General features: G+C 36.8%; 1 protein-coding gene across 22 annotated transcripts in view; it reads right to left on the bottom strand.

Annotated features, from left to right (window-relative positions):
* Positions 1 to 14,242, bottom strand: part of MLIP (muscular LMNA interacting protein) — a 299,319-nt gene that overhangs the window by 91,199 nt on the left and 193,878 nt on the right. For 18 of the 22 annotated variants that reach the window (XM_070456693.1, XM_070456691.1, XM_070456692.1 and 15 more), the window contains 3 exons: positions 7,740 to 7,805; positions 7,572 to 7,655; positions 7,396 to 7,455 (listed from right to left, as the gene is read on the bottom strand). The exons of 2 other annotated variants lie outside the window; for them this stretch is intronic. In XM_070456693.1, coding sequence (XP_070312794.1) covers positions 7,396 to 7,455; positions 7,572 to 7,655; positions 7,740 to 7,805 — 210 coding nt within the window. The remainder of the gene's footprint in view (positions 1 to 7,395; positions 7,456 to 7,571; positions 7,656 to 7,739; positions 7,806 to 14,242) is intronic. 2 more of the 22 variants (XM_070456680.1, XM_070456681.1) reach the window with 2 other exon arrangements.

Genomic DNA, 14,242 nt, shown 5'->3' with positions numbered 1-14,242 from the left:
ATAGGAAAATAAGCACAATTATTGTTTTTAATAATTTACATGTAATTATGAACAGTAACAAAAATGCAAACAGAAAGTTTTCTTCATTTTCAAACCAATAAATGTCAAAATATCCAAAAGAAAACATTTTAAGTAGAAAATATAAAATAAAATAGCAGGAACTCATCCTAATATAAGAATTACAATAATAGCTAATGGCTTAAGGTCCCAGATCAACAGAATACCAGATCAAATATAAAAGTGATATCCAGAAAAATGTTGTCTTGAAGAAAATAAGAGCCTACAAAAGATAAAAAGTAATAGAAAATAGTAAAATAAAAAAATAACAAAGTATATATCTAGGAAAACATGGAGGAAAAACTACATATACATTATGCTTATCAGGTCACTGTTTTCATACAAGACTAAAAAGAACAGCCTATGTTGTTGTCTATGTCTATGTGTTGTCCTAAAAAATTCAAAGAAGGGATATATTTACACACGTTGCACATTCACCTTGTCACATAGCAGGAACTAACACATCATTATAAAGCAACTATACTCTAAAAAATTAATTAAGTTTAATTTAGAAAATAAAAAAGAAGGGACTTTCAAAAATAAAAGAAGGTGTACACAAAATTAAATTTAAAAAAGAAGAAGTAGGCTTGGTTTAAAATTTTCTTGTCTGGTTGTTTTCTTTTTTCCTGGATGGTTCCAGAAAAAAAAAAAAATATGATTTTTATGAGTGTCAAAAGTAAAACCACTAGGCTACTCAGGTATGACCTAAATCAAATCCCTAACGATTATACAGTGGAAGTGAGAAAAAGATTTAAGGGACTAGATCTGATAGAGTGCCTGATGAACTATGGACAGAGGTTTGTGACATTGTGCAGGAGGCAGGCAGCAAGACCATCCCTAAGAAAAAGAAATGCAAAAAAATCAAAACAGCTGTCTGAGGAGGACTTACAAACAGCTGAGAAAAGAAGAGAAGCCAAAAGCAGAGGAGAAAAGGAAAGATACACCCATCTGAATACAGAGTTCCAAAGAACAGCAAGGAGAGACAAGAAAGCTTTCCTTAGTGATCAGTGCAAAGAAATAGAGAAAAACAATAAAATGGGAAAGACTAGAGATCTCTTCAAGAAAATTAGAGATACCAAGGGAACATTTCATGCAAAGATGGGCTCAATAAAGGACAGAAATGGTGTGGACCTAACAAAAGCAGAAGTTATTAAGAAAAGGTGGTGCACTGGGAAGACCCAGAGGGATGGGTTGGAGAGGGAGGTGGGAGGGGGGACCGGGATGGGGAATACATGTAAATCCATGGCTAATTCAATGTATGACAAAAACCACTGCAATGCTGTAAAGTAATTAGCCTCCAACTAATAAAAATAAATGGAAAAAAAAAAAAAAAGAAAAGGTGGCTAGAATACATAGAAGAACTATTAAAAAAAAAAAAAATCTTCATGACCCAGATAATCACGATGGTGTGATCACTCACCTAGAGCCAGACATCCTGGAATGTGAAGTCAAGTGAGCCTTAGGAAGCATCACTACAAACAAAACTAGTGGAGGTGATGGAATTTCAGCTGAGCTATTTCAAATTCTGAAAGATGATGCTGTGAAAGTGCTGCACTCAATATGCCAGCAAATTTGGAAAACTCAGCAGTGGACATGGAGATGGAAAAGGTCCGTTTTCATTCCAATCCCTAAGAAAGGCAATGCCAAAGAATGCTCAAACTACAACACAACTGCACTCATCTCACACGCTAGTAAAGTAAAGCTCAAAATTCTCCAAGTCATGTTTCAGCAATACATGAACCATAAACTTCCAGATGTTCAAGATGGTTTTAGAGAAGGCAGAGGAACCAGAGATCAAATTGCCAACATCTGCCAGATCACCGAAAAAGCAAGAGTTCCAGAAAATCATAGATGTTTTTGACTATGCCAAAGCCTTTGACTGTGTGAATCACAATAAACTGTGGAAAACTTCTGAAAGAGATGGGAATATCAGATGGAAAAATTCTGAAAGAGATACCTACAGGTTTCAAGAGGCAGGTCAGGAAGTAACAGAACTGGATATGGAACAACAGACTGGTTCCAAATAGGAAAAAGAGCATGTCAAGGCTATATATTGTCACCCTGCTTATTTAACTTATATGCAGAGCACATCATGAGAAACACTGGGCTGGATGAAGCCCAAGTTGCGATCAAGATTGCCAGGAGAAATATCAATAACCTCAGATATGCAGATGACACCACCCTTATGGCAGAAAGTGAAGAGGAAGTAAAGAGCCTCTTGATGAAAGTTAAAGAGGAGAGTGAAAAGTCGGCTTAAAGCTTAACATTCAAAAAACTAAGATCATGGCATCCGGTCCCATCACTTCATGGCAAATAGATGGAGCAACAGTGGAAACAGTGGCAGACTTTATTTTTGGAGCTCCAAAATCACTGAAGATGGTGACTGCAGCCATGAAATTAAAAGACACTTATTCCTTTGAAGAAAAGTTACGACCAACCTAGACAGCATATTAAAAAGCCAACAAAGGTCCGTCTAGTCAAAGCTATGATTTTTCCAGTAGTCATGTGTGGATGTGAGAGTTGGACTATAAAGAAAGCTGAGCGCTGAAGAATTGATGCTTTTGAACTGTGGTGTTGGAGAAGACTCTTGAGAGTCCCTTGGACTGCAAGGAGATCCAACCAGTCCATCCGAAAGGAGATCAGTCCTGGGTGTTCATTGGAAGGACCGATTCTGAAGCTGAAACTCCAATACTTTGGCCACCTGATGCGAAGAGCTGGCTCATTTGAAAAAACCCTGATGCTGGGAAAGATTAAAGGCATGAGAGAAGGGAATGACAGAGGATGAGATATTTGCATGACATCACCAACTCAATGGATATGAGTTTGAGTAAGTTCCACGAGTTGATGATGGACAGAGAGGCCTGGCATGCTGCAGACCGTGGGGTCTCAAAGAGTCAGACATGACTGAGCAACTGAACTGACTGAAAAAAAATTCAAAATAAATTAAAAAAACAAAAGAATAGCCTTAAGTGCAAAAGGTCTGTATATGCTAGTAAAGGCTAGAAAAAATAGCAAAGGTAAGAAAGAACAACACATAACCAACAGTATAGTTTCAAAATCAGAGTCAAACCTAATGAGGCCTGCTGAAGCCTTATTTATTCTTTCCTTTTGGCAGCTGTCACCACGTTCACACTCTCTTGCACACTGCTCTTGGAGCTTTCATGCAGCCACACTGCCCTGACTTTGCTCTCAGGGTGGACTTCCGTCCTCCTTGACTGGACCTGCCCTCATTCCTTCCTGGGTTCTTCATATAGGGTGCCCACAACATCCAAATATTAGTCGCCCCCTCCCCAGCCCTCCTACCATTGCCAGATACACTGGCTTAAGGCCTGCTTGACACATACCTCGAATTTATCCTGTGCAGACAAACATAGCCTCTTCATCTTCCACATTATATCTCCTTGTCTACACTCAATGCAGAGATCAGGAGCTCTTCAGAGATTCTCCTCGGCTTCTCCACACACACCCAAACCCAAGCAAGCCTGCAAGATCTCTTTCACACCCAGTTCTTCTCTGCAGCTTCCCTGAGCCCACTCCATCCAGACCACCATCACTGCCCCTCCTAGCCTCGGCAGCTTCCTTACAGCAGCCATCAGGATCTCCCTCAGTGGCTTCCTACTATTCCCCCCATGGTTTTATATCTTCACATTTTCCCTTGGAACTCAAACTTCATGCCACGGCATGTGAGCATCCTCACCAGCCCTGCCCCAGTCTTCTCACCTCACTTCCCACTGTTCACCCCAGGCTTACCACACTGCAGCCACATGGGCCTTCGTCACACACACACTGAGCTCTTTCCTGCCAGAACATCTGCAAATACTTACTCCTCTTCCTGAAATTTATCATCCCTGATCTTTATATGCCTGGCTTCTCTCCATCTTGGTCTCAGTTTGAATCCTACTTGCAGACTGCTATATCCAAAGTACAACCCTCAGAGTGGAGAAAATGGAACCCTCTTGCACTGTAGGTGGGAGTGTAAATTGGTGCATCCTCTATGGAGAACATTACAGAGATTCCTTAAAAAACTAACAGTAGAGCTACCATATGATCCTGCAATCCACTCCTGAGCATATATCCAGAGAAAATTCGAGTTTGAAAAAATACATACACCCAATGTTCATTGCAGCACTATTTACAATAGTCAAGACATGAAAGCAGCCTAAATGTCCACTGACAGAGGAATGGATAAAGAAATGTGGTGTGTATATACAACAAATATGCCATAAAAAATAATGAAAAAAAAATTAAAAAAATAATGGAATAATGCCATTTGCAACAACATAGCTGGACCTAGCAATCATAATACTAAATGAAGCAAATCAAACAAAAACAAATACCATATGATATCATTTATAAGTAGCATATTAAAAAAGGATACAAATGAATTTATTTACAAAACAGAAGCAGATCCACAGACAGAAAACAAATTTGTGGGTACTAAAGGGGAGGGTGAGGAGGGGTACATTAGGTGATTAGAATTAACATATACACACTCCTATTAATATATATCAAATAGATAAAAATAAGGTTCTACTGTATAATACCAATATAATACTACTATACTCAGTATTTTATAACACGTATAAGGAAAAAGAATCTGAAAAAGAATATTTGTGCATATTACACACAAATGTATATATATTTATGTAAATATATATACATATATTAACTAAACCACTGTGCTATAACCTGAAAAACTAACAACATTGTAAATCAACTGTACTTCAATTAAGAAAACAGCTAAGTACACTTGTCAAGTTACTCTGCCTCACTCTCCTTTATCACCTTGGTGCCTCACAGTGCCAAGCCCATCACTAATAAATATATGCTAAATAAAATAACTGCCTTAAATTTAATGGCCCATAATAATGTAGTTTTCACTTATAAGCATTAAATATTTGCTAAATAAATAAATAATATAGATGATTACTCACATTATTTCTTAAATCCTATTCCTGTTACATTTAATGTAATATGGGGTATTTTTATGTTTAACAAATGAAAAGAAAAAAAATACCTAAAATTTATTCAGTAACTCTGGCAAATCAAAGCTTTCCATCTTTAGATTAAAAGACATAAAGAATATACAACAAAATAGATTACAGATAGAGAAGGTATAACTATTTGCAGGTCCTGTCTACAAAAATATAAATCATCATACTGACAATGATTAATTACCTGGCTTCAATGTCATTATTAAAGGATATCTGTCTATAATGTTCCAATTGAAAGTCAGGAATACTCTTTTAATTATAGGCAATTCTATACATTTAAAATCTACTTTAAACATGACACTGTAAGTCAACTATACTGTAATAAAAATTTTTAAATAAATGCAATCTACTTCCAATTTTGAAAAAGAATAGGCAAAAAAGCATTTATACTAATTCCAAGGGACAAAATAAGACTGGCCTAAAAAACTTACAATTAACAATGCATTATTGTTAATTAAAATAACAATCAATACAAGAAAAACCACAATCATTTTAAAATTTGGATAAGTGGATCTATACAAAGTATGCAAAAAAAAATTTGGAGAAATGTAATATTTTATCCTAATGAATGAACATGGATATATGATAAGAAGGAAATATTTAAATATTTACTAATAACAATTAATGTTGTAAGTAAGTAAAGTCGCTCAGTCATGTCTGACTCTTTGCGACCCCATGGACTGTAGCCCACCAGGTTCCTCAGCCATGGGATTTTCCAGGCAAGACCACTGGAGTGGGTTGCCATTTCCTTCTCCAGGGGATCTTCCAGTCCTCAAATAATATAAAATATCCAGGATTCAGTCTCTCTGAGTCAAAGAACAAGGAAATAAATTTAGTCAACCAAAAGAAAAGAATTCCAGAAATAAAGACGTTCCTTGGAAGAAAAGCTATGGCCAACCTAGACAGCATATTTAAAAGCAGAGACATTACTTTGCTGACAAAGGACCATCTAGTCAAAGCTATGGCTTTTCCAATAGCCATGTACAGATGTGAGAGCTGGACCATAAAGAAGGCTGAGTGTTGAAGAATCAATGCTTTTGAATTCTGGTGTTGGAGAAAACTCTTGAGCATCCCTTGGACACAAGGAGATCAAACCAGTCCATCCTAAAGGAAATCAGTCCTAAATATTCATTGGAGGGACTGATGCTGAAGCTGAAGCTCCAATACTTTGGCCACCTGATGTGAAGAACCGACTCATTGAAAAAGACCCTGAAGCTGGGAAATATTGAAGGCAGAAGAAGGGTATGACAGAGGATGAGATGGTTGGATGGCATCACCAACTTGATAGACATGACTTTGAGCAAGCTGCGGGGATTGGTGAAGGACAGGGAGGCCTGGCATGCTGCAGTCCATGGGGTCGCAAAGAGTCAGACATGACTGAGCAACTGAACTGAACTGAAACCTCTTAGACTAATGAAAGCTCTTACCTCATTTTCCATTTCTTCAAAGTCTAAGGGCTGTGAATTACATAAGGACTGAAGCTATAGTTTCTGATTAGAATAAGCCACACACTCTACATGCAGTTCCATATTTGAAATGTCAACATATGACAACATAGCCTCATATTTTGGCTTCCAAACTGTTTTGAATGTAACCTACAGGTAGAAACAGATTTTCCTGCAGCCTGTACATACAAGCCTATACCTCTACATGTAAACAAATTGAAAGAAATATCAACAATAGCTACCCACTGGTTGGAATAATAGAGTCTGATGGACGCTTTACATCCTTACCGTCATATTTTAAAAACAATCATCTGCACATTATCCTTTTAAGGTTTATTTCTAATTTATTTTTTGGCTGTTTGGGGTCTTCACTGCTGCATGTGGGCTTTCTCTAGTTGCAGTGAGTGGGAGCTACTCTCTGGTTGCGGCACTTGGTCTTCTCATTGTGCCGGCTTCTTCTGTTGCAAAACACAGGCTCTAGGCACACAGTCTCAGCAGTTGCGGCTTGTGGGCCCTAGAACACGCCGCCTTCAGTAGTTGCAGCATGCCAGCTTATCAGCTGTAGCTCCTGAGTCGCAGAGCATGAGTTCAGTGCTTGTGGCACAGGGGCTTAGTTATTCCACAGCAGATGGAATCCTTCCACATCAGGGATCAAACCTGTGTCCCCTGAACTGGTGGGCAATTCTTATCCACTGCACCACCAGGGAGCTCTCTTACTATCCTATTTTTAAAATGCTGTTTGCTAATAACAAACAAAAACAAACAAACAAACAAAAATACAATGCTGGTTTCTATCCACTAATTCCCCAGATCACTATTGGGCCTTGACCTTTATTTTAAAAATAATTACCCTAGTAACTGTTATGGTTGAATAAATTATATTAAATATATATACATACTTTGATTGTGTCAGAACCCAACAAAGTCTGTAGGGAACTTGAAGGAGAATCAGAAGAATGCTAGGAAAAAAAAAAAAAAAGGACAAGCTTAGGATGCATCCAGCCTCGCCAAGCAGAGGGAAATGAAGTGAAGCGAAGCAAAGGTTTGAATTGCACGGTCTAGTCTAAGGCATTACCATGGACAAGGAATCCTGTAAGACCTTATCAATGGTAGCACAGAGCTCTTCAGTTTGCTGCCTGAGCTGTGCAGGGGAACACAACTGGAAGAAGTGAAACCAGGCACTGGGTTAGCAGAGAGTTTCGGGGTTGTATTTCAAAAGCAGGGCTGGATCTGAAGCCATTACCTCCAGAGGTGGGTCTAAGGTGTTGTCCTTAGAAATGCTGTCCGTCTTGACTGGTTCGTCTAGTGCCTAGTGATAATAAATGAAATGGTTCTCACATGAGGTTTTTAGTCAAATATACAGATAGTAAAGTCTGAATTCAAAGAAAGCTTTGGATGTCTCAATGTTTCCAAGAATAATCATCTTTGAATCATTTCATGAGCTGCTGTCTGACATGGAGGCATTGCCCACAAATGTCCACCTTCTGCTATGGAAATAGTACCTCCAATATAAGAAAGCCCGTAGTTCCTGTGGGCACAAGCCCCATTGGTGCCCCTCTGGCTTTTCAAGGTAAACATTTGAGGGGCTTTTCCCTTAGGTGGGAACCTTAAAGATTGGGACATTCTATGTCCAGCCTAAAATCTAACGGAGGAGCTGGGAGCTGGAGTCGCCCCCCAATTGTTTGACACTGTACCAGGGGCAGGGTTAATGGCAAGAGTGTATCTCAGCCCTTCCTGCCAGGTTTGATGTGGGTATTTTCTTATTAATCTGAAATGTTGGAGTCACTCAGGTGGGTTCTGGATTTCTCTTGGAGGGAATTTCTCCACGTGCAGTTTGCACATTCGGCATATCACTGGGAGGAGAGGTGTTCAGAAGCCACCCACACTGCCATCTTGGTCCCTCTCCTTCATCATGTCTAATATTTGTGTCTACCTGCTTTTTGCTTAATCAAATTCCAGGTAGGATTATCCATTTCTAATCTCTTAATTGGACTAATTTTTGGCTTTGACCTTTGGCATACTCATTCCATTTCAGTCATTTCTGCTTATGACTCATTATTTACTTCTTTATATAGTTTTTGAATTTATCCTTTTTTCCCTCAAAGAATCCTTTTGGTGGCATTCTGCAAGTTGTGATATGTATATGATCACTATTATACAATGCTAAACATAATTTTTAAATATTTCCATTAAGTTTCCTTAGGCTTAGTTAGGAGTTACTTAAAAGTAGTTTTTCTTTCTAATTTTTAGGAATATAAGTTTTTTATCCAATTTTTAAATTACTACTTATTTAGTTAGAACCAAAGAATTTCTTCAAAATAGTAGTTTCTTATGTGGTTTGAGATGTATGGTATAAGACATGGAAAGTTTTATGTAAATATTCCATAATATCTTCTCTAATTATTGGCTGCAGGGTTCTATATGTATGTGTGTGTATCCATCATATCAAAATTTTTCACTGTTTTTTTCAAATCATGTTTAGCTTTATTGCATTCTTATGCATGCCTATTAACTGAAATCATAAAATATGACATAATTGTTAATTTCTCCTTGCGATCTTAGAACTTTTGCTCAATGTAGTTTGAAGTCATTTTATTAGCTACCTTCATAATTAGAAGCATACCTTCTTCATGAATTAAATATTTGTATTTATGATGTGTCTCTCCATATCTATAACAGTACTTTAGGCCTTAATCTCTATTTTGCCTGATACAATCAAATGTGTGTATTAGTACTTTTTACTATATCATTGCCTTTTTATTTTCAACTCTCTGCATCCAAGCATTAAAAATCAGTGTTTTTTATAAATGTCTGGAATTCATTTCTTAATCTGATCTAATAACATGTATCTTTTAATATAAGCTAACATTTATTATCATTTGTTTCTAAAATATATTTGTTTTACCTTTGTCTCACTTTTTCTATTTAACTTTTATTCAGATTTTGAATTAATTGATTAAATCTAATAAATTTAATTTACTGTAATTTATTTTTTTCCCTGCACTAATTTGGATATCATGCTAGACAAGGCTTAGGTTCACCAAATTACTTCATTTTCTCAGGCAAGGATATACATTTCCTTGAACTTAAGAACTGAGGGCTTGTGACTGACTTTTCCTAAGTGATGTGAGCAAAGGTGATGCATAACTTCTGATGAAAGTCGCTTAAGGGTGGATATGACTTTTCATCATCCTCTCTTTCTTCTTCAGATAACTGAAAACATGAGGTGGAAAGAGACTACATCACTGAGCCACGTTGTATCACCAAGGTGAGCTGTACCCCATTGTGATGTGGGAGAAAATAAATATTTACTGTGTTAAACTAACTCCCTTAGTTCAATAACACAGAAGAAATTGTCTAGAAGCTATTTTTTCAAAATCCATTCCTTTACATTAAATAAAACACTAGCTATGGTCACCTAATAAAAATGCTTGAGCTTTCCTTTTTCCTACCATAAAAAATGTATCTCTTTTCTTCTCCTCCTCCTCCATCCTTCCTACTTAAAATTAATTATGCATAATAGATAGCAGGGAACAGAAAATATCATAGAGACCACTCCTTGTTGTTGCTCAGAAAATTTAATTTTTCCTCGACATGGTGTTCTAACCACTTCCTATTTACCCCATGGGCTGGGGTGAGGGAGGGGAAGGGGTTCCCACTCCACAGTGATAGGGCCCCTGAATACATGACCCTGGGCGGGTGAAATCAAGCTCAGCGCAATACTCAGAGGTGGGCATGGCCCAGGGAACAGAGTCTGTCTTCCATCAGGGCTGCAGGAAAGTAGTGCTCAGGAAAGAGCAGGGGCTTTGTAGGATCGAGTGAGATGGCCCTGGTTCCTTAGAAGGCTATGGTCACCTTGATTGAACAGTATGCACTGCACCTGGTCGGTTTGATAGGGAGGGTTGGGGGACCATGTCTGGAGAAGCAGAATGGGGAACAGAGCTTGTAATTAAGCTATCTGAGTCCCTCCCAGTTCTACCAGATGCCAAGCACATAATATTGGGCCTTAGTTTTAGGCTTTACACCACACATGGCTTCCATGATAATAATTATAGAAAAGAGAAAAGTCAGAAATTAATGATCAGAATTAGGAACAAACTCCTTAGGAGAGAAGTCTGGTCCAGACCTTCCTTGCCTCTCCACCATCACCTTCTAAGCAATCCTCCCTTGCCTGCTGCTCTTTAACCACAAGGGACTTGGGTTTTTGAACTTGTGTTAACCTTCCAATCACACGTCATTAACTCTGCCTAGATGGATCTTTCCTCCACAGTCAGCTAACTTAGAATTCCTACTCACCCTAAAGATCTTAATCTAAGTCCTTCATAATGGTTTTTGGCATTTGAACCAGGCAAAGTCTTTCACTCCATCCTTGAGATGCCACATCATTCCACACATGACTTAAACATATTGTATCATCATTATTCTTCGACTGTATCTCTATCCTACTGGACCACTTCTCCCACTACAATTATGTAACTGTGGTATTTATCTTGGTAGCCTCAGGATACAGCACATGACATGTCCTCAGTAAAGATATTTAGGATGAAATGGAAGGGTAAACTGACAAATAAATGTAGTTAAATGAACCGTAGAAAGAATATAATTTCAATAAGCCTCAGTAAAATGCTCTAGAGAAGGAGGTTGAACTCTGAAAATTTTAAATAATAACTTATTTTCCCACATTTCAATTAAATTTGTTTACCATCAAAGATCTGAGTATGTGATCAGTTTAATATAATGTGCAAATATTTTTTCAGCCAAAATCAACTAGGGTTATTATCCTGGTTACTTCGTAGGAACTTACTAAGCAAACACATCCTTTATTATGCAACTTAAAACACTGATGTTTACTCAAGGAATAAAAAAACTACTTAGAATGCTTGGAAAATTAAGGATAACTAGTATTATTAATATATCAGCAATGCTGAAACCTTGAAATGAAATATCCAAATTGCATTAAAATTTGGAGGGGGGATTATTTTGAGTTTAAATAGCCTTGAAATTTTCTAGAATTGATTTTTTATTGACAAGGAGTTCTCTGTCAAGTATATCATCTTGATCCACTCCTCCTAGCAGACTTTTTTTTTTCCTCTGTGGTACAAAATATGTTAAAAGAAAATACATTAAATCTCTATTAACATGAAATGTGACCATAGATTGCTTTTTGACAACTTAGCAGGACTGTATTGATGTTTCTTATTTATTTTAAGTGAAGTTCTCTCAGAATACTCTCCAGTAAAAGGTTTTATAAAAACATGTATTTTCTACCAGATTGGAAGATAGCCAAGCAAGGCATAAAGGGAACATATTTTGAATCCTATTTTTAAAGGTTCTTAAGTAATGGTTAGAAGTATCCTGATTAAAAGTTGTTATATTTTGCTCTGCACAGCCAACTTTGGGGCCCAGTTTTTGAAAAGAGACATAGTCTCTTTTTGACTTTTAGAAAAAAATAGTTTCTGAATTCAGTATGATTTTCTAATTAAGGGTCAAGAACCAAGAACACCATTGAAAATCAGTCTTCACGAGTTATGCCTACGCATTGTAATAGGTGTTCCTCATCCCAAAGCAGCAGCTCTCATGGAACCGCAATCCCTGTTAAGTAAGACATGTTAAATCAGCAGACTGATTAGAACCTGCTCTCTTTAGAAATAGGATTAAGTGCTAAAAATCTGAAAACAGTAGAATTAGAAAGTAAATTGTTTCCAAACAAAAACTTATCTAAAAGGACTGGTAAACTTTTTGTGATGCCACAACTTGCTAACTGGATTGGATTTCAAAAATGTCATGGATAAGTACTGTATTTTAGTAATGACAAAATTAACCTCCCAAAAAACAATTCAGGCAGAACCCAAATGTTACTATACTTAGTTAACCTGAGCAGGAATTTGGTAGAAAAATCCTTTAACCATAAAAGATTTGCTTGATTTTCAGTCATTAATACAAAATCATTTGTAAGACTGGAGATATTCTCAGGCAAATAAATCTCATTTTGATTCTCTAGTCGGAGAATAGCTTTCAGACCTGAAGAAAGGGGGAAAATGTACACTGTAAGCCAAAGGGGTTTCCATTATAAAAGTACAGCTTCTTTAAAGATCAAGGAATATTTATCAGTAGACTATTTTCATGTGATTGGTTTAAAAATTTCAAGAATTGAGGAAATTTACTTGGTGTTTTTAATCCCAAGCTCTTTGGAGGGTTAAATATCTGTTCCTCGCACACAGAAGGAATGGATTTTTGGCAAATCATTAGGCTAGTTTCAAACCCACTCATCAAGGCCCAATGGCAAAGCCTCTGGACTTTTTCTTCATTTAATCAAGGATATCAGAAGGATGTTTCTGATTTCCAGCCAGCACTTCCTCCAATGCAATTCACCTCCTCTTTCAGTAACTCAAGGAATTGTGCTGGTCTGTAAACCCTCATTCACTCAAGTCTTGTTAGAACTAAGCCATTTTCAATTCCCTTTAACTGTTCCTCATTTAAAAAAAAAAAAAAAAAACTTTTGCTGCTCTAATTTAATGAATATTTAAACATATTTTAGCAAGTAATTAAAAAATTATACAAAACCATCACCTCTTGCTGAATATTTCACATTAGCTAATTGACATCACTGCTGCATGCTGAGTAGGGAAAAGCCAGGGGGTAATCAGATCCCACTTGAGGTCCATTTCAGCAACTTATAGCCCTGCTGCTTTTGGAAATGAAGTTGACATCCTGGAGCATCAAAATCCTTACAGAATTGTGAAGATAGTAAAGCATTTAGCTCAATGTCTGATACACTAAAGGACTCAATATGGTGGCTGTCATGGTATTCTTTAAAAGGCGCCAAGTCTAAAACCAACTTACTTTCCCTGTAACAGAAGGCCCTTTATATCTTTTCCATGGAATTAGAGTTAATGAGACTTATTCTACTCCAAAGGAAGACTCCTAACTGCCATACACCAGGTATCTTTATTTTTATAATCCTATGAGCAAAAATTTGGCTTAAAATCCTGTGAAATAAAACTGGAAATTTTAGAGACCTACCCGGGTGCAAACTGAATTAATTCATTCAATGAGTGCTTAACAAAAACTACTGCATTTTCTCACAGTTTATAGTAGGAAAAAAGAAAAAACCAATATGTGTATTTAAATATGGTTTAGTAAGTGTTTTAAAAGAGTAGCTGAGTGGTAGACAACTACCCAAGGGCAACCAGTTAGCATAGATTTGGGTCCTGGGCACTTCTCCGTTGCTCAACAAATTGGGAACACATTTACTTCTTGAAGTAATCTAAATTAAGACACTCACTCTGGTCTAGACCATATGCTTAAGTTAGTAACCAGATTTTGTTAAATTTTTAAGACATGCATTGATCTTAAAATAGTCTCACCCAAAGATATATGATTAATCTGACTGGAGTTTAACAAGTCACCTTTAAAAAAATTAAACTGGCAACTTAGAACAAAACGTTCACATTGACAAGATATCTCAAATCTTTACTTTTCTATTTTTTTAGCATAGTTCTTCCTATTGTCTTTGAAACAGCTGTTTATATTCTCCTTCCACCAGGAGAAATAAAATGATTTTCCTGTAATCTTCATTTAAATAATTAATCCTATAGTTTATAGGTGCTATTTATAACATTGAGCTACTCTAAAATTCTTTCAAACACACATAGGTTATGAATTAAATGCACAGTAATATCATTTGTTGGAAAAATTAGTATGTAACTGTAGCCTTGATTTTATCCTGAGAGATATTTGTGAAGA

This window comes from Odocoileus virginianus, chromosome 27 (genome assembly GCF_023699985.2).
Source record: "Odocoileus virginianus isolate 20LAN1187 ecotype Illinois chromosome 27, Ovbor_1.2, whole genome shotgun sequence".
Taxonomy (NCBI): domain Eukaryota; kingdom Metazoa; phylum Chordata; class Mammalia; order Artiodactyla; family Cervidae; genus Odocoileus; species Odocoileus virginianus.
This window is presented reverse-complemented; position numbering and strand designations above follow the sequence as displayed.